The 21,807-nt window shown below is 41.3% G+C and overlaps 5 protein-coding genes across 5 annotated transcripts in view; 4 read left to right on the top strand and 1 right to left on the bottom strand.

Annotated features, from left to right (window-relative positions):
* LOC123264311 (tubulin alpha-8 chain-like) overlaps positions 1-21,807 on the bottom strand; it is a 146,835-nt gene that overhangs the window by 12,377 nt on the left and 112,651 nt on the right. The gene's annotated exons all lie outside the window — the stretch shown is intronic.
* Positions 1-21,807, top strand: part of LOC123264313 (putative gustatory receptor 28b) — a 115,722-nt gene that overhangs the window by 4,375 nt on the left and 89,540 nt on the right. The gene's annotated exons all lie outside the window — the stretch shown is intronic.
* Positions 7,362-9,534, top strand: LOC123264310. Its single transcript, XM_044727538.1, has 2 exons — positions 7,362-8,043; positions 8,125-9,534. Exon 2 carries the CDS (start codon positions 8,134-8,136, stop codon positions 9,520-9,522), a length of 1,389 nt encoding a protein of 462 aa, XP_044583473.1. The 5' UTR covers positions 7,362-8,043; positions 8,125-8,133; the 3' UTR covers positions 9,523-9,534.
* LOC123264019 lies at positions 9,859-10,635 on the top strand. The gene has a single exon (XM_044727064.1). It carries the CDS (start codon positions 9,859-9,861, stop codon positions 10,633-10,635), a length of 777 nt encoding a protein of 258 aa, XP_044582999.1.
* On the top strand, positions 10,635-13,691 carry LOC123264018. The gene has a single exon (XM_044727063.1). It carries the CDS (start codon positions 10,635-10,637, stop codon positions 13,689-13,691), a length of 3,057 nt encoding a protein of 1,018 aa, XP_044582998.1.

Raw genomic sequence — 21,807 nt, 5'->3', positions numbered from 1 at the left:
CCCCACACGTCTTTATCCACCTCGTTGATGAGCTCTTTCCAGCATTGTCTCTTACTATCCTTGATGGCTTTGTTCAATGATCGACGGGCTTTTTTGTATTCTGCGACCAGCTCCGCAGAGTTAGGTCGTCGATAGCCACGCTGGGATATTCTCCTTTTCTTTAGACACTCTTTCCGAAGAACACTGATGTGGTCGTTCCACCAGTGCACTGCCGGGCGTTGGCTTATGCTGTGTTTCCGGACCATACTGGCGTCACAGGCCTGGACAACTCTTTTCATCAGGTCCTTGGTCATTTCTTCTGCGGATCCAGTAGCAATCGGTTCACTATTAAGGGCTATTACCAATGTGCTTGTGTCAAAAGACTTCACTTTCCATCCAATGGTATTGAATGACTTGATTGGTCTTCTTGTATTCCGGTCATGTGATATTTCCCAGAGAATTGCCTTGTGATCACTGGCTGTGTAGATATCCATCACCTTCCAGTCGTATTTCCCACTGATGAGGCTGCTGCTGACGAAAGTGAGATCTACGATAGAGCTTGCTTCTCCTTTAGTATAGGTTGGCGTATCACCACTGTTGAGCTGGACTACATCTAGTGTAGAGAAAGCTTCTAGGAGTGCTTTTCCTCGCGCATTTATCTGCTTGCTGCCCCAGTCTACTGCCCAGGAGTTGAAGTCACCGGCAATCGCGACCGGATAATGCTGCTTGGCGTCCTCGGTCAGTTTGTCCAAGAATTCAGTGAATTCAACAATGGATAGGCTAGGTGGTGCATAACAGCTGTAGAAACGGATGCCGTTAACTGTTGCTGCTACAAAGCCGGCATTATCATTGTTAACTACACTCTGGAAGGGATGCTTACCACAAGACCAGATGACAGCCTTGGTGGTGCTGTCAGATTCCCAAGGCTGGGTATTCAGGTATCTGTATGGCTCTGCTATCATTACTAAGTCTAACTCTAGTTCTCTTGCTGTTTGCATAAGCAGATCATGTGCAGCTTCGCAATGGTTTAGGTTTAGCTGCAATATCTTCATGTCTGTTTGTTTGTTATCTTCTGGAGTGCCTCTTTAAATACTGGGCACCTGGATGCGCCGGCATGATGAGCCGAGTTCTCCGCACTTTGATCCGCGCATAATACACATTTCGCTGGGTTTTGCATTCAGCAATCTTGTGTCCCTCTTGTCCGCACCTAATACATAGCTTAGACCGATCCACATTGCTCTTGCACTGGGATCCAAGATGTCCAAAGTGCCAGCACTTGAAACATTGGATTGGTCTCCTCGTAGCTCTGATTCGGCAGTTGGCCCAGCCGATCCGGACTTTACCGCTTCCTGTCAATATCTTTCGCGCTGCAGCTGCTGGTAGTGTCACAACAGCTGTCTGAGTACCTCTGTAGGCCTTATGAATCTTAATTGTCCCTAGTGGTATCTCGCAGGTTTCTCCGATTTCCGTTTGCAAGGCAGCCTGAATATCCTCCTTGGTTGTGGTACCGTCAAGATCTCGTATTTCGACGTCTTCCTGTGGCCCTTTGCAGATTACCTTCGCGTCTTCTTGGAGGATGTCCGCGATGGTCTTCTGTAAGGCTTGACCTCGGTCAGCGCTCTTCCTCGAAAGCGTAATCAGCAAGCTCCCGGTCCTAGTTCTTTGGATCTTATCCACTGTAGTACGGACCTGTTCGTCAGGGACGTCCTGCTTTATTCGCTTCAGAATTTCAGCATACTTTGCCGTCTCTGCGGGGCGGATGATCAGTGCGTCCGGCCTGATCCGTTTGCGCGGTTCTTTCCGATTAGGCTCTGGCCTGGACTCCTTCGGCGGTTGCTTCTGGAGCTTTTCTACTGCTTGCTCTCTCTTGGACTTCCTTGACTGGACTTTTTGCCATTCATTCACCTCCTTTTTTCCGCCGTTCTGTGTTACCGCGTTTTTCGGGGGACTTGGTTTAAGGTCCTTCTTCTTCTTAGTACGGCTGGTCATTGAGTCTGGGGAATTTCGTTCTTTCCTTTTCCCGGGCCTGATATCAGTTCCAGTTTCCTCTCCGTCTTCGACAACTGACTCGACGTCACCCTCGCCACCTGTGTCCATCTCCTCGACAAACGTGTCGGCTTTTGCTGATGAAACCGCTGTCACACTCGTCTTCATCACGATATTACCGTGTTGTTGTTGGATCTCCTGCCATTCTTGGTCCAGTTTTTTGAACCTTCTCAGGGCACTGCAGATGTTCGTCGACTTCGACTTGATCTCCTTGTGGACATTTTGCTTGGTTTGGAGAAAGTCCTGCAGTCCACTGACTAGCTTCTCCAGATGTGCCAGCGCATCTGTCCTCTTCATCTTTGCACTAAGTAGCAGTGCGTCTTGCTGGGCATGAGGCCCGTTTTCCTTCGTGTTTGTTTCCTGTGCATTACTCGTACTTTTTAATTTACCAGCGCATCGTACGGAGTAGAGCGGGTTGCCATAACTAGGAACGGGTGTACCCTCGGAGATAGTACTCCTACCCCAGTTCCCTGAGGCCTAGCCGACACTTAGCCAGTCCCGGAATACACGGACGGACTAGACTCGCTCGGAGCGGTGAAGATTCCGATCTCTAACACTCACTGCGTACTTCCTGATCAAGGCCCGAAGTGGCTGGCTCCTGATCCACTGCTGCAACTTACACCTCGGTAGAGCAAGCTCTCATCAGCCGTGGCCTGCATCGTCGGAAACTACGATACAGGCTCCGGTCACTCCCAGTGGGTCACAGCAGAGAACGATCGTCTTGTTAGGTCAGTTAGTGTGACCAACCCATTAAAGGGGAGTTTTGTCCACGGGAGCGTATTTTGTTTGGTTATTTTGCTTGGCTCTTACCCGCTGTACCTCATCAACTAAGAAATTAAGTGTCATCCAAGGACAGCGAGCGTTCTCCCATCCGCTCGGGGAGACGCGCCCGGTAGCAGTATCTCCTCTGCCGCAGGTGTGTGTGTGTGTGTGTGTGTGTGTGTGTGTGTGTAAATCTCTCATAACTTTTGAACGGCTTGACCGATTTGATCGCGGTTGGTGCCATTCAAAAGGGCTTGACCAAACTTAAATTTTGAATATACTTTGGAACGATTCGGACCAGTAGATTTAGAGAAATCGCAAAAATACTACAAAAAAAATTTTTTTAAAAAGAAGTTTTTTTGAAATAACTTTTAGACGGCTTTACTGATCAATTCCAAAAACTAATCAGCTTTCAACATCAAAAAAACCAAGTCGATCAATGCCAGTCCGGTTAAAATCGGTTGATTCGTTCGTAAGTTATCGTTGACGAAAGAAAACCGAAAAAAGTGTATTTTCGAAATTACTCCGAAATTTTTTTCTCTATCGATTCAAACTTGAAGATTCTTTATAAAGCTTAAAAAACTGCTTCGAACGCCACCAACGACGTGATAATTGGTTCATTTATTCGAAAGTAATTGCGATTTGAAAATTAAAAAAATAGTGTTTTATCCAACTTCTATCAAACTTTTGAGCTCAAAGAGCTTAAAAGCATACAAAAGCTATTTTTTTGAGCTCGGAAAGCTCAAAATAATACACAAATAGTATTTATGAGCTCGAAGAGCTCAAAAACGTCATGAGTGCAATTTCAAGCGTTTAGGTATAGAATTGGTGGGAAGTTGCAGAGATGTCCTTCAGGGTCAACTGTTTCCCTAATTTTTTTGTTTTAATCTCAGCCATTTTGATTTTTATCAATAAATATTAATCTCCGTAGATTCTGCTATAACTACTTATATATTGAAGGTATATAATTTTGGTTTTTGTATTTTAAATGAGCCTTTTTCAAGTTATCATTTACGTCAGCGACATACCAACTTTTGAACGAACTCCGTTCACCCTCTGTTTATTTATATAAAAAATATTTAAAAAAATAAAGTTAGATTTTTTTGTATTATTCAAGAGTGTATGTGTTGAGCTAAATAAAATTTATATAAATATCTATAATAGCTTCTGTGTAAAAAAATAATAAATATTTGCTTTTTTTCGAGCGCCGGAACCAGAATGATCCCTTAATTAAAATTTTTTTTCAAGTTTCTTTTGACTTTTGTGATATAAATTCAAGATTTTTTTATCGTGGTGCGAATAATTACAGGCTTGGGTTAAAATATTTGAGCTTATTTGAAAATATTAGTTAATTAAACCAACAAATATTATCTTTAATTAAGATTATTAAATTATTACTGCAGCAATTAATTAATCTCAAGCAGTATAAAATTGCTTGACCTTGACGAGTCGAGTATAAAGCACAACCTCACGCGCTTCGCGCTATGAGGCGTGCAAAAGACTCTGTTTTGAGTTAATAACAGTATATACTAGCTAAAGATAACGCCACAAGTTTTCGTACCCTGAGTAACTTATATAGTATGTGCATAAAGTAATGGATATTGGACGAGTACTAAAAAATAAAGATGCAGCTATTAAAAGAATTAATGGAAAAGGAGCAAACTTAATCCAAGTAACCTACAACAACGCCTTAGAGGCAAACAACTTAATTGAAAACCAAAAAGAATGGCTCCCTCAGAACTGGCTTGCTTATATCCGCGACCGGAAAACTACCAGAATCGGAGTCGGAAAGAGAATAAAAACCTCCCTCACAGAAGAGCAAATCAGAGAAGGCCTGAGCCTGAGGGACCATCAACCGATAAAAATAACCCGCATAGAAAGATTCACGAGACCCCTACCTAGAAACAACACATCAAACATTCAATAACGAATTCCAACCGAAACAATAAAATTCGTTTCTAATAACAATAATCAAAATAACACCCTTTGAACCAAGACTCAAACAATGCCGCGATTGCCAACGACTGGGCCACCTCGAAAAATAATGCCGAGGGAAGAAACGATGCCCAATTTGCGCAGAAGAACATGGAGAGAAAGACTGCGACAAAAACAAAACTCACTGCGCTAGCTGCAAAGAACAACATCGAGCTACGGACAGAAACTGCAGAATCAGAGTCAACATGACAATAAACAATAAAATAAGTTCCTATATGAATATAAGCGAAATCGACGCCCGCAAATTAATAAAGTTGCACGGTCTAAATACTCTTGATGAAGCGAACAAATGAATCAAAATTCAACTAAAAGAAGAAGACAATTGGATATTTCCAAATAACTATACATTAACCGCCTAGTTATCAAGTGCATGGCAAAAACAAACCAATTCAAAAAACGAAGAAGGAAAAACTCCCCAACCCGGGAGAATGCTAATAGTAAGAAGAAAAATTCGCTGATTCAACGATTACCGAAGCGATGACATCCCGCAGGATGGATACCCGAATTCACATGAAGAACACTCGGATGATAACCAAATGGATGAGACAGGAACAGAAGACGATCTCTTGACACAGCAAATCGACAGTCCTAGCATTTACTAACGAGGGACTAATAGCAACAAACCTAGTAGCACTGGAATTCTGCCAGGACATCCAAAAAACATTCCCACTAGCGGATTCATCAAAAAAACTTTCCAGAACTGAAAACACATACGAAATAAACCTAACAACGTACAAACAACTAAGTCAAAGACCAATAAACAATTAAATAATGGAATTGACGGACAAGGAGAACTTTTCTGACCGTCTAACCCAAAACCAATAATGCAATAGCTCAAGCCAACTCCAAAATGAGAATAGCACAATGGAACTGTCGCGGCTTAAGAAACAAATCTCACCTTATACCTAGCATCAGCACGTGCAATGACATATTAATACTATTAGAAATTTGGCTCACAAACGACACAAATTACGGCATATCCAAAATGAACTTAATCAGGAAAGACAGAGAAGACAGTATAGGTGAAGGCGGAGCAATAGCAATATGGAAAGGTTTACCATATGAAGAAGTCACACTAGACAATCCCATCTTCAATGATGAAAACTTCGAAATAGTGGTCACAAAAATCACTCTAGATAACAAAAAATTAATGGTAACAAGCATCTATATCCCACCAAATAAACGAATTAACTTATGACGCTGGAAAGCCCTATTAAAAGAGCTTCTCAACATTAACAGAGAAAACCTCATCATAATTGGCGGAGACTTCAACACTCACAATGAAAACTGAGGTAGCACAGAAACATCAGAGTCTGGCACAAATCTTGCAACTGCAATAGAAGACCTGGAACTATTCGTAATTAACAACGAAAACCACACTTATATAAATCATAACCTCGGCAATAATGTCCTAGACCTAACCATAGTTAACAAAACCTTAAAAGCCAACTACACGTGAGAAACCACCGACTCTACACTAAAAAGCGATCATATTATCATTCAAATAATCATGACAAATGTCCCAGAAGCCATAAAAAAAAAACCCGCCCACAAATACGCACAAGCAAAGTCGACTGAGAAAAATTTCAGGAAAAAATAACTAATGCCATGCTAGATGAACAAACACAACAGAACGACCACCTAAAACATACTCTACTTTCTGCGACATAGTTAGGAGAGAATTAATAGCCAATGGCGCAAGAGAAACAAACAACAATCAAAAGAATGGAAGAAAATTGGGAAAACTTACAGATTACAATGAGAGAATCTGGAGAAAAATTTAAAAAAATAAAAAACAACGAAAGACGCAAGTTTATAGAATCGATCAATCCAAAAATACCGATCAAAAAAATATGGAATATTATAAGAAACTACGACGGCGGAGCAAAGAAAACACCAGACAGATACTCAAAAACAGACGAAGAAGAAGAGGAAAAAGCCATGAACAAATTGGCCTCTATAAACACAACCACATTACAAAGCATCAATATACCAGCAGAAGCAGGAAGAAATGCAATCTAAGGCATATGGCCTTTCAGAGTAGAAAAAATAAACTCTATTATCAAACATCTCAAACCTCAATCAGCCCCAGAAACAGACAAAATCTCCAACGAAGTGATAAAAAATCTTTCAGAAGAAGCTATAAAAATACTGACACAAATCTTCAACAGAATACTAGAAACAGGAGAAACTCCAAAAGGATGGATGAACGATGACATCTTCCTCATACCAAAACCAAACAGCAACTCCTTACAACCTATAACTCTGGCTTCTTGCCTCCTAAAAGTTTTTGAAAGGGCCTTCTTGAACCGATTCGAATACTTCATGGAGACAGAGGAACTTATCCCAAAATCACAATTCAGTTTCTGTTCAAATCTCCCTCTCTACTTCCCAGCCATTACCGACTAAAACCACTAGAGGCTTCTCTACCTCTCCACTTGGAGGCAGGTCAGGCGCCTGCAGAGCACCAGGGGTCCTCTGGCCGAGAATTGGAGCGCTCTCTCTCCCTCTCTTCTCGTTTTTCGTTGTCGGATTGAATGCATTTCTACTGTTCTTTTTCGCATCCATCTTTTTTTCATACTATAAAATCGCCGTTTTGCTTACTATTATAACTTTCTTTTGCTTAATCTGATTGCTTTTAATTAATTTAGTGTGTTTCAGATAAATTAACATTTTCGTGCAGTAATTACCGCTTTTTACAGTGTCGGCGGTTTTTGCCTTAACCACGTGCTAACCTGCTTCGCTTTTGATAACCACGCTGTGTTTTGCTTATCTACGTTTATTTAAACAATCCGCTATCAAATTAGTGAAATATTTAGTGTACTTTTGTTAATAAATATATAGTGTTATTTTTGTTAATAATTTTTGTATTTTTTATTGAAATTGAACAAACAGAAACGAACCAAAGTCCCAGTATCTTTTATCTTATAAGATTTGAAGTTTTATACAAAATGGTCCCTCGAGCCGGATTTTGGATAGTTTCGTTCAAATTTATCGCTTAATAAAAAATACAAAAATACTTTGAGTGAATTTTGTGTAGTTCCGGTAATCTAGTGCGCGTTTGGCAACTCCGACGCATTGCTGAGTACCTAAAAGTGTACTGCGTTGGTGGAAAGTTAGATTGGGACCCTTAGTGCGAAGATCTACCTGTGTCATTCGTGTGCGCGTCGTAAAAAAGTGATTATTGGAATCAGGTCTCAACTCAAGGTCATCGCACTACATCTTCATCGCATCGAGTACACAAGAGGATTCATCTAAATTGTCAGTTCGCTCCTTTTATATCTCTCTTTATCGCTAACTTACTTCTTTTTCTCGAATTCATTCTCTTTCGATATCTTTCAGATTATTACGATGTCTGCCAAGTACCTACTGGTGTTCGAAACTCACATGGGTGCCCTCAACTCCATGGTCAATGAAGTCGGAAACGGCGAGCACAATCTGATCCAGCCAATTGACTGCGAAGTCAAGCTCGAGGTGCTTGAGTCTACGTGGAACAAGATTGCCGACGCCAATGACAAATTGACCAGTTGCAAGGATATTGATATCACCCACAATTACTTTAAAGAAGGTCGATTCACCAAGGCCGTTAATCGCTACGTAATGGTTAAATCTTCTCTCAAGCGCCGCATCGCCGAAATTGAACCTCGTGTGGTTCCTCTCTCGCCTCACAATCGCACTGCAAATGAGGCTACCGCCTTTCGTCCACAGTTGCCAACTATTCAACCTCCAAAATTCAATGGAGAGCTTCTTGAATGGCAATCATTCAAAAATAAGTTCTCATCCGTCGTCAACAAAGACGGTGTTAACGAGGTTGACAAGATGCACTATCTTCTCCAGAGCCTCCAAGGCACTGCATACTCTCTCGTCGCTAATGTGGAGATAACAGACACTGCATTCGCCACAGCCTGGCAAACTCTGACCACGAGGTATGAGAACAAGCGAGTATTGATCACGGCTCAACTCAACAAACTGTTTACCATACCCAAAATGGCGTCGCGAGCCGCCAAAGAGGTTAACAACGTTATCAACACCACTTCTGAGGTACTAAATGCCCTGAGGGCTCTCGGATCGCCAGTTGATCACTGGGATCACATTATTGTACATTATATTACTCAGAAGCTGGATCCTCAGACTCGAGAAGACTGGGAAATCACGCTGGGAGCGGCTACAGATTTCCCACCGTACGATCGTATCAAGAGCTTCCTGCTAGCTCGTGCACGAGCCCTTGAAGCCATGGAAGGACGTCTTCCAGTCAAACCACGTGACCCTAAGGTCAACAAAAAGTCCGCGAGTGGTAGCAAACTCACCCACGGATCTAAGACATCATCTGCACATGTCCATATGACCAGTTCGACATCGCAAAACGTCACTATGGCCACTGGACCTCCTACAACAACTCAACCACCTCCTGGACAGATCGCTGGAGCATCTCCAAGACCACAACGTCCTTGTTCGTGCTGTGGTGAAGCACATTTCATCGTATCGTGCCCAGCGTTCCAAAGATTATCGCCCAAAGAGCGTCATCAGCTGGCTATCTCCAAGTCGTTGTGCCCCAACTGTCTTGGACCTCATTCGTTCGAGAATTGTCGTAGCCAAAAACGCTGTCGGTTTTGCCAAGCAGCGCATCATTCCATGCTACATGATTCTACGCTTCTCAGCTCAGCATCAACTTCATCTAACACAATGATGAATTCTCAATCTACTGCCTCTCAGCAGGTAGGTCAGAATACGTCATTCTGACTACCTGATGCATCATCTGCTAGCACGACATCGCCATCGCCTATCGCATTATCGCCATCGCCTATCGCATTATCGCCATCGCCTATCGCATTATCGCCATCGCCATCGCCTATCGCCGCAACGACCTCGTCATTGCCTATCGCAGCATCGCTACTCTCTTCGCAACAAGCTCGTTCTTCGTGCAACACAGCCTCAGCATCAAGACCTCTGGTGTTGTTGGCCACAGCACAAGCCCTCATCGTATCGCCAACACATCATCCTCGCACAGTACGTCTGTTGATCGATCCAGGGTCAGAACTATCGCTGATTTCTCTGCAGCTCGCTCGCCAGCTTGATATGAAGCCTTCCAAAACGAGTATCCCGATTATTGGAGTAGGAAGTGTGCCTTCAGGATCAACGAAGGGTGCTGTTGACATCACTTTACGATCTAATCATTCTGAAGACCAGATTGAGCTTCATGCGCACGTACTGCAGTCTCTTACCGTCGAACTGCCTCCAGTCGTCATCGCCAGTCAATCCTGGAATCATATCTCTGATTTGGAACTAGCAGATCCAGATCATCTATCACCAGGTCGAATTGACGTCCTCATTGGAGCTGACTTTTATGGCTTAATCATTAAGCCTGGAGTAATCACCGGAAAACCAGGTCAGCCTATCGCCATTCAGACTGTCTTTGGATGGGCAGTTCTAGGACCTGCTGGTCCATCTTCTAGCACCTCGCCTGCACATCAAGGTCACCTAATCTCAAACCTGCAGCTTCACGAACTCGTCTCGAAATTCTGGGAGCAGGAAGAAGTTCCAGCGTCTCACCAAGAATCTCTTAGTGCTGAAGAAGCCGAGTGTGAAGCACACTTCATCGCCACTCACTCTCGCGACAGCTCAGGTCGCTACATCGTGCGATTGCCCTTCAAACCCAATGCTCCTCCGCTTGGATACTCGAAGGCATTGCACAACGTTCGCTATCTCGCATTCTCAATCGCATCGCCCAACAACCAAATCTTCATCGACTGTACACAGAGTTTCTCACCGAGTACGAGTCCCTGGGTCACATGGAGAAAGTTCAACCGTCAACTGCTTCAGACGTTGTCTATTACCTCCCTCATCACGGAGTGATGCGCAATAACAAAATTCGTGTGGTGTTCAATGGCTCTAGTAAGACAACATCAGGCTATTCGCTCAACGAACTGCTTCATGTCGGTCCCAAGACTCAGAATGACATCTTCGACGTGCTGTTGTATGTCCGTCGCCATCGCCTCATCTTTACAACTGACGTAGAAAAGATGTTTCGCCAAATTCTCATACATCCTGATGATCGCAAGTTCCAACGCATCTTATGGACTGATAATAACTCACAGAGCCAAGAGTTCGAACTTACCACAGTTACATACGGAACTACATCAGCTCCTTACTTATCAGGCCGCACCCTGAGACAACTACTGCTAGACGAAGGTCACGACTTTCCTTTAGCTGCTGAACCGATCGAAAGGGGAAGTTATGTCGACGACATTACTGGCGGTGCTGATGATCTCGACTCTCTCAATGCTATCGCAAAACAAGTTGAAGAAATGTGTCTACGAGGATGCTTCCCTTTGGCAAAGTGGAAGAGCAATCATCCTGATTTCTTCAAAATTAATCTATCTTATCAACCAGGTTCAGAGTATCATGAATTTAACGAGTCATCCTCCAAGATTCTGGGTCTAGCCTGGCAGTGTGCGCCAGATCTGCTCAAGTTCACTGGTCAGTCCTCACAAAAGGCAGCTATCACCAAACGCACCATCTTATCCGAAACAGCTCAACTGTTTGATCCTCTGGGCTTGATCTCGCCAGTCATCGTCCGCGCCAAAATCTTAATGCAAGATTTATGGCAACAAAAAGTCGGATGGGATGATACTCTCACGCCGCAAATCATTCATCGCTGGACGTCGTTTCGTGATGAGCTATCTCAGCTATCTCAGCTGGCTATTCCTCGGTGGCTCAATCTACGCGCTGACAACTTGGAAGTCGAGATACATGGGTTTTCAGATGCCTCTCAAGCTGCAATGGCTGCTGCTGTTTACCTCAGAGTAACAACTTCCAACGGATCATCATCAGTAACTCTAGTCTGTTCCAAGACTCGAGTCGCGCCTCTGCATCGCCTCACAATTCCACGATTGGAATTATCAGCTGCTCTGCTGCTATCAAAACTGGTCTCTCGCGTTCAGTCGACTCTCCAGCTCCATCATGTTCCTGTCTCACTGTGGACTGACTCTTCGGTGACTCTAGCTTGGATCAACAGCGATCCAATGCGCTGGAAGGAGTTCGTGAAGAACCGAGTTCAAGCGATTCAGCAAACCTCGCCAAACGCCACCTGGAGACTTGTTTCAGGAAAGCAAAACCCGGCAGATTGTGCGTCTCGAGGTCTTACACCTGCACAACTTATTAATCACAGACTCTGGTGGTCTGGACCCGACTGGCTAGCCCAGCAGAGTCATCTCTGGCCATCGTTCACAGCATCAAACGATCAACTTGCCGACACCGAGATTCGCCCAAGTTCAGTACACACATCTACAAGCACCAAGCTGCCGTTTGATGTCCTATTCTACGAAGACAGACCTCTCACAAAACTGCTCCGTGTCACAGCCACGATTCAGCGAGCAGTGGCATGCTTTAAGAGAGTTTCTGGATCTAGCTTAGGCTCATCACCCCTAAATCCTGCTGATCTTCAATTTGCATTGAAGTTCTGGATCAAATCCACGCAGCAAATCTACTTCGCCAGTGAGATTCGAGTACTATTGCAAGGTAAGAGTCTTGCTAAATCTCACCCTCTCTCTCGACTTACAGCTTGGATCGACCAGACTGGTTTACTTCGAGTTGGTGGACGTTTACAAAACTCGCTACTCGATGAAGACGCCAAACATCCTCCAATCATGCCAAAGGATTCGGAAATCTCCAGGCTTATTATCGCCAACGCCCACACACGTACTATGCATGGTGGAACTCAGCTGACACTTGACTACGTACGTAGATACTGCTGGATCCTTGGTGGTCGTGCTCCTATCAAATCTTTCATTCATCGATGCGTCACCTGCACCAGGATACGTGGCATCCGTGCTCAACAACGCATGGGACAGCTCCCAGCTTCCCGTGTCACACCTTCACTGGTCTTTGAGCATGCTGGAGTCGATTACGCAGGCCCAGTGTCGCTCAAGTTCTTTCAAGGGCGCGGCACGCGCTCATATAAGGCTTGGATCGCAGTATTCGTGTGCTTTTCAACTTCTGCTACTCACCTGGAGCTGGTAACTGACTACAGTGCTCAAGGCTTCTTGAAAGCGTTCAGACGCTTCACAGCCCGACGAGGAATCTGCAAGACGCTCACCAGTGACTGCGGAACCAACTTTCAAGGTGCTAGTGTTATCTTGAAACGGTTGCTAGCTGGTTCTACCAAAGAATCGCAACATCTTCAACAACTTATTGCCAACGACGGTACAAAATGGAAGTTCAATCCTCCAGGAGCTCCTCACATGGGTGGCAAATGGGAAGCTGCCGTCAAATCTGTCAAGCATCACCTATCACGCATCAATTCGGACAAAATCCTCACGTACGAGGACTTCTCCACGCTTCTAACTCAGGTGGAAGCTGTTTTAAATTCTCGACCTCTCAGTGCTCTATCAGAAGATCCTGACGATCTCACAGCGTTGACTCCTGGACACTTCATTCGAGGAGCACCCCTTACGCTTATACCCGAGCCAACACTGGTCGACACCCCAGCAAACCGACTATCACGACTTGAGGACATCCAGCAGCGGCTTCAACTGTTCTGGTACCACTGGTCTGCTTCTTGCCTGAAATCTCATCAAACCATCTCCAAGTGGAATACTTCATTCAACGACATCGATGTTGGATCTCTAGTCCTGGTCACAGATGAGCGATATCCACCATCAAAATGGCCGCTGGGTCGCGTCACCCACACTCACCCTGGTAAGGATGATCTTACCCGAGTTGTCACCATCCAGACGGCTACTTCTACCTATACACGACCAATACACAAGTTGGTACTACTTCCTATTCCAAGACACGAGGAAGATTCTCATGACGTTGCTCCAGCCACGTCTCATCTACTTCTCCATCGAGCGGAGAAGGGGGGAGAATGTTCAAACCTCCCTCTCTACTTCCCAGCCATTACCGACTAAAACCACTAGAGGCTTCTCTACCTCTCCACTTGGAGGCAGGTCAGGCGCCTGCAGAGCACCAGGGGCCCTCTGGCCGAGAATTGGAGCGCTCTCTCTCGCTCTCTTCTCGTTTTCGTTGTCGGATTGAATGCATTTTCAACTGTTCTTTTTCGCATCCATCTTTTTTTCATACTATAAAATCGCCGTTTTGCTTACTATTATAACTTTCTTTTGCTTAATCTGATTGCTTTTAATTAATTTAGTGTGTTTCAGATAAATTAACATTTTCGTGCAGTAATTACCGCTTTTTACAGTGTCGGCGGTTTTTGCCTTAACCACGTGCTAACCTGCTTCGCTTTTGATAACCACGCTGTGTTTTGCTTATCTACGTTTATTTAAACAATCCGCTATCAAATTAGTGAAATATTTAGTGTACTTTTGTTAATAAATATATAGTGTTATTTTTGTTAATAATTTTTGTATTTTTTATTGAAATTGAACAAACAGAAACGAACCAAAGTCCCAGTATCTTTTATCTTATAAGATTTGAAGTATTATACAGTTTCAGAAAAGGAAAATCATGCCAAGACAACATAGCCATGCTGACAAAAGAAGCATAAAACGTCTTCGCCAAAAAGAAAATGATTGGTCTATTACTTATTGACTTATTGACTTCGAAGAAACATATGATAACATGGGCTCTCAAAAACTAATAAACATCATAGGCCAACTCAGAATACCACTGAGAATAATTAAGCTCATAACGAACATAGTTGGTGAAAGAACAGTGAACTTCTACCGAAATGGGAAAAAAGTAACCTCGAGAAAGATTAAGAAAGGAGCCGCACAAGGAAAAGTTTCGAGCCCAATTGCGTTCAACACCTATATAAGCGACATTGATAACCACATCGAGCAAAAATGCACCGTAGGCATGTACATGGACGACGCAGGACTTTATACTGTTGCTAACAACGAACAAGAATGCATAAACAATGTAGAAGACGGACTCAGGCACCTTCAACCCTGGTTTGAAAAAATAAACCTCAAAATATCAAAAACTACCCGGGAAAAAATGATCAGGACAGATCAGACTTGTTCATATCTGACCAGGCCTGAAATCCGACCTGATCAGGCCTGTTCATGCCTTCTCATGTCTGTTCATTCCTGTTCATGTCTGAAGCATTAAATACGCTCAGATCTGATCAGATCTGATCAAGCCTGTTCATGCCTGCTCATGTCTGAACCGTTGAATACGCTCAGACCTGATCAGACCTGTTCATGTCTGAAGTATTAAATACGCTCAGACCTGATCAAGCCTGTTCATGCCTGTTCATGTCTGTTCATGTCTGAAGCATTAAATACGCTCAGACCTGATCAAATCTGATCAAGCCTGTTCATGTCTGAAGCAACTCCTCATCTGCACGGACTCTGCAAACACACTAATAGCCCTCAGCCACATCGGTCTGTTGGGGAAAACCAGCCCAATAATTCTAGAAATAAAATCTTTAATCAGCAGATAAAAAATAGCAGGCTGAGAAACGGAGCTCTGGTGGTGCTCAAGCCATCTAGGAATAGAAGGCAATGAAAAAGCTGATGAACTTGCAAATGAAGCCAGACTAACCGGCGAATTACTTGAGTTAAAACCCAATTAAACAATATACAGCTGCATGCTACAAAAAAAAAAATGCAAAACAGAGGACGAAACAATCAAACACGAAGACTTTAAAAACTCCGGTAAAAGAATTACCATAATACTAATAAATAGAACGAAATCTGGACACACATGCACTAACGAATACTTACACAGGATAAGAATAAAAAACAACCCTACATGCGACTGCGGACACGAAACACAAGACTTGAACCACATCTTCTTCAACTGCAACTTAACAAAATCAGAATCGGAAAACCTATGCCAAGTACTGAAACAAGAAAAAATACAGACACCCTGCGACATCAGTAATCTAGTCCACAGAAAACACTACAATCAATAGCACTACAAAATTTGCTGTAGACATCAGAAAAATAATCAACCTGACTCACATAACAATAGACGACGACGACAACAACAACAACAACAACAACAACAACGACAACAAATAATTCAAATATTCGCGGGATATGACCTCCCACCACAACTACACTAACCACATACACTAATCACACCACAAACATTGGCTGTACGGAACTCCCCAAAGACCAGCTGGGCACAATTCAGCAAGAGAAAAAAAAAACTTATGTACCAACCCATTGCACAAAATTTTAAAGAAATTAATGTAATCTTGAATTGAAATATCGGCCTCTTGAATCAAATTGATTAGAGCTTTGAACTAAGTACACAAGATTCATCCAGCAAAACATATCTTGATTGAAAAATTATATTTCTTGCTCAAAATTAATAAAATAATTATCTCAAAATTTTAAAATCATTTGAGAAAAATTAATACTTACGATGGAAATTAATAAAACAACCCAATAATTCTCTGATTTTTCGCGCGACTATTTATTACAGAATTATAGACATACTTTAGCTTGTTTTCTATAAAACGATACACTCTATATAGCATTACACTCACTCTCAATAACGAGAACAATTAAGGAATAAAAAGTACCTTAACTTGCCAAAATTAGTAAAAATTGCGCAGCTGTTTTTTTTTTTTTTTTTTATTTAATTTTTTTTAAATTTATTATTTAGAGTCGGTTTTAACTTCTGTGGTCAGATCGCCGACTTTAACTGCTGGGAGTGGTACGTTGGAGTCTTTTTGGGTTGTGTAAATCTTAACCTACGCGGCAAGGGTCGAATCTCAACCAAGATGGTTTCTAAAACCAGCTTGGGATTCGAACCAACGCCGGCCGGTAAGTTAGTCCGAGTGCTCTATAGGCCATGCGTCTTAGACGACTCGGCTAACGTCACCGGATTTTTGCGCAGCTGTATACTTTATACTGTCGGCAGTCATGGATTATCTATACGTTAGTGTCTAGATAAATACAACTAGTGTCTTACAGCCAATGAACTAGAGTGTGATTAAAAGCCTCAAGGGTCACAAAAATTATTTATGGAGGATCTGAGGGTAAAACTTATGTTAATATACAAAAATAGACTATACGGAATAGCATCCAAATAAGATTGTTTTTTATGTACATAACTACTAACACTAGTCTGAAATAAATTTTTTCTTTTTCTAATTATGATTTTTCTTCTCTTTATTTAACGACAACTCTCTATAACGCCATAAAATGCACGGTCCTTTCAGTGTCGTTATATAGAGTTTACACTCCCTGTTTGAAAATATTGATTGAAAAGAATTAAAAATGATGAAATTCGAATTCTATTCAATAATTTCAATTCTTTTGTTTGCATATATAGATATACAGTTTGCATGGAGTGATCGCTTCTCAATTCTTTTCAATCAGTATTTTTAACCAGGGCTGTAAATGATTCAGTACAATACAATTATTTAAAAAATTACTACTAATATTAGAAGAGTTTACAGAATGACATTGACTAAACCATCGATTATTCGTAAGACTGACATTGATATTCATGAGAGTATCATGTCATTAATATCATTTATGAATTTAATTAAGACTGCAATTCGCAAATTCCGAAGCGATATCAAAGAAAAATACAACAAATACTTGAATACTTATTTTGAAAAACCCACTGGAGCTAGACTTGAACGTAGGGATTATACAGAACTGAATTGAACTACCAATCATGAATATTCTTCGAATCTATTTCCGGCATTTCGTAAAATCACTCGAATATACGACACCACAATGAAGAGTCTGTATAATTTCTCAAAAGCATTTGACTACGACATCGCCAAAGTTACGGTTATTGCTTCTAAAGTAAATCCACTGAGGGCTGAATATGACATTTTAGCCAAGAAATTTGCTGACCATCAAGGTCACTTAGAGTTTAATCAATTGTATCAATTGAATAAGTGGTTTGACAGCGTGATTTTGGATCACAACAAGCATACAACGCAGTGATTGTCGAATTCATTAAGCTAAAGGAAAACTTAAGTAGTGGTTTACTTCTTTTTCCATCGTTGACAGGGAAGAAATTCGCGTTTTCAATCGATGATGAGCTAGCAGAATTTCAACGACTGATTGACATGGATCTTTCAGCAAATTCGACCAACCGTGCTAATGTATACCAGAGATTTACCAGTAAGTCCAAGAAAGACCTTCAGCATATTAGTAATAGCAGCACATTGATGCCCGTTACCCAATTGCAAATGTGGAAAGACACTCCTGGACCGTTCCAACAAAAGTTGCTAGGTTCTGGACGGGAGCAGGCCGCTCCATCACCAAGACAAATACCAGAGACAAACGTGGGCACTGATCCTGTTGAATTTTCTAGCATAAATGATAACCAGAAATTCTTTGATTCCGCAAATGCATATAACAAAAAAGATGATCGGAGAGTGCCGGTTCTTAGCATACCAAAGTTTATTTCGAATATACTACCAGAAGACTTACGATTTGACTACGTGTTTAGTAATGAAATGAAACCTATCGATGAAATCAGTGAGTTGCTTAAACTAGCTGCAAAAAAGTGGATAGAAATTGATGTTGGTACTGCAATTTTGGTACTGCAATGTCGTGGGAGAACAAGCATTACAAAAAGTTTCTTTGCACACAATCATATTATAAATCAACTACCATTACTGACATATCTAATATTGAGTCAATGTACAAAGGCCTTCAGGCTCGTATGAGGGAAATAGAATTTGAAGTTGTCAAGAACAAAGACAATGTGGGAGACTTATTGGATTGTATTTTGGATCTGGATGCAAGCATCGAGGAAGTCAGGGCTCTTAAGCTTGAATATTTGCAAGGGAACTTAAAGATCTACCTAATACTCAACTCGTACTTTTACTTCTTCAAGAGTCAGTTTATTAACAAGCCTGAAGAAATTGAGCGACTAATTGGTGGAATAGAAAAACTTAAAGATTCTGTAAAAGATATCGATTTATATTCTGTTCTAAATTATTTTAGAGAAAGATTATTACACTTATTAAACAACGCGATTACCGAAATTAAAGGAAGAAATGAACCGATAAATGATTTGGAAGAGCTTTTTGTAAAAATGTATCAACAAGACATAAGTCTTATTATCTCAGATAAAATTTTATCCTGAATTGAAAAACTCGCCCTAAAATAATTAGCCTTTTTCAAATTCATCATGAACGTATTAAACGCCATCTTTTGACCACGAGATTGACTAGATTTCTTCCTTATGTAAGTACAATTTTTATGTTGGTTGCATTAGCTTTTATCACGGTATTTGTTTATTTTGGTGAATTGACATTAAATTTTTGATTACTGGTGTTAAAAGTAACTTCAATTTAAGTTCATATTTAAATTAACATTAACACTCACTTAAAATTAATTTTGATAATACAAATATTTAAAAGAGTTGTTAATAAATTAATTAAAAGTTGAGTAATTAATTTTCAATAGTACGGTATGTTTACAAAGATCAGTAATCAATAATTAAATGTCAATTCACCAAAATAAACAAATACCGTGATAAAAGCCAACGCAACCAACATAAAAATTGTACTTACATCAGGAAGAAATCTAGTCAATCTCGTGGTCAGAAGATGGCGTTTAATACGTTCATGATGAATTTGAAAGAGGCTAATTATTTTAATGTTACGAATAAACAATTCATTAAATTAATAAATAAATGCTAAATTAATAAAAATATTGACTGCATTGTTTCTCTGGTATAAAGAAATAACTATCCGAGCACTTGCATGAGAGTGTCAAAGTAAATACATGCAATTTCAAAAAAAAAAAAATTTTTGAATTAAAAAAAAAAAAACTGTGTGTGTACTTATGTACGCACGTAAGAAGTTATACTTCTTTGGCGTAACAAGATAAAAATCTTTCTAAAAATTTTATCTTTCGCGTTATTCTACGTTTGTAGAAAAAACGACACTAATGATAGAAAAAAAGGTATTCAATACATTGAACTATCATAAAAATATTATTTCTACATAATTAAAAAAATCTGGAAATCGGTTGACCACGCAGGCCAATCCTAGAACTTCCCGCTAAGTTTGCATTTGAAGCACCGTGAAATGAGTTTTTTGGTTAATAAAGCTTTTTTAATTAAGCTTTTCAAGCTTAAAGCACAGTTTTTCACATTTTGAGCTCAAAGAGCTCAAAATGTATCTGTTACACAACTAGAACTTTTAAATGCGTTGTTCGATTTTTATTTAAAAAAAAAAATTCGACGCAGTTTTCAAAGCACAAAAAAACGTACAGGTTTATATTGATTGATTGAGAAATCTCGAAGATATTTCAGAAAAATACCGAAAAAAAAGATTTTGTGAATTTTGAAACAACTATAACTTTTGAATGCGTCGTTCGATTTTAATTTTCAAAAAAGCATTCGACGCAGTTTCTTCATCACAAAAAATGTATACATGGTTTCATTATGATTTTTTCGCACACTTTATAGTTGTTTTTAATAAACATAAAAATTAAAATTTTTTTTTTGAATTTTTTCGGAATGGCTCGATAGATTAACTCTCAAATCTAATCAGATTTAAGTTTTGATAAACCTTTTCAAATGACGTGTCGTAGAATTCAATTGGTTGATTTGTTTTTGAAAAACCGTGCGACAAAAATTTATTTACACACACACACACACACACACACACACACACACACACACACACACACACACACACACACACACACACACACACACACACACACACACACACACACACACACACACACACACACACACACACCTAAATAGTGAACCGCTTACTACTGGATCTGCAGAAGAAATGACTCATAGGACTTGATGAAGAGAGAGTGACCCAGGCTTGCGACACCTGCATGCCTGCGTAAACGGGGCATGAACCAAAGACCTTCGGTGCACTGGTGGAACGAACACATCAGCTTCCTACGGAAAGAGTGTCTCAAGAAAAGAAGAATATCTCAGCGTGGTTATCGGCGGCCTGACTCAGCGGAACTAGTCGCAGAATACAAGAAAGCTCGTCGAGACTTAAACAAAGCCATCAAGGATAGCAAGAAGAACTGCTGGAAAGAGCTAATCAACGAGGTGGACAAAGACTTGTGGGGCAGACCTACAAGGTAGTCAGTGGCAAAACTTGAAATACCAGCCAATGCCGTCTCCTACGTGTCCTCAACTCCTACAGAAGATCGTGACTGCACTGTTTCCACGACAGCGCGTTTTCAACTACCTGTTGACACAAGACGAACTGAATGATATCCCACCTGTGACGAAAGAAGAACTGATGGAAGCTATGTAAATCCGCGTCGGAATAATAAAAGCGCCGGGATTGGACGGAATCCCTAATATTGCCTTGAAAACTCTATTAAAGCAGCGCCAGCGTTATTCCTCGATGTCTACAATATCTGCTTGAAGGATGGATTTTTCCTCGGAAGTGGAAACAACAACGGCTGGTACTACTTCCTAAAGGAAAAAGCCACCGGAAGAACCGTCATCTTATCGTCCACTCTGCATGTTGGATACAGCCGGTAAGATACTCGAACGTATAATCCACCAAAGGATAGAAGCAGTTGTCGATCCACTATTAGCAGACAATCAGTACGGATTTCGAAAAAGGACGATCAACCCTGGACGCAATCAACCTGGTTGTCGGTATAGCCAAAGACGCAATCGCCGGTAACTAGATGGAAGGGTGGAACGAAGAAATATTGTCTGGTGGCAACCCTAGACATCAAAAATGCCTTCAACTCCGCCAACTGGGATCGCATCATGCAAGCTCTTCAAGAGATGAACGTACCAGGATATTCCTACGAAGGATAGTCGCTAGCTACTTCACGAATAGAGTCCTTAGATATGACACGAAGAATGGTCCAAAGGAGTATGATGTTGCTGGAGGCGTCCCGCAGGGTTCTGTTCTCGGTCCACTTCTCTGGAATATCATGTACAACGGATTGCTGAGACTGAAACTACCAAGAAATGTCAAACTGGTAGCGTACGCGGACGACGTAGCCGTAGTAATCGTCGCCAAGCATATTGATGAGATAAATCATATGTTCACGATCACCTTTGAGCGAATTAACCAGTGGATGGACACAGTAAACCTACAACTGGCTAAACAGAAGACCGAGG

The sequence above is a fragment of the Cotesia glomerata genome, linkage group LG4, assembly GCF_020080835.1.
Source record: "Cotesia glomerata isolate CgM1 linkage group LG4, MPM_Cglom_v2.3, whole genome shotgun sequence".
Lineage (NCBI taxonomy): Eukaryota > Metazoa > Arthropoda > Insecta > Hymenoptera > Braconidae > Cotesia > Cotesia glomerata.
This window is presented reverse-complemented; position numbering and strand designations above follow the sequence as displayed.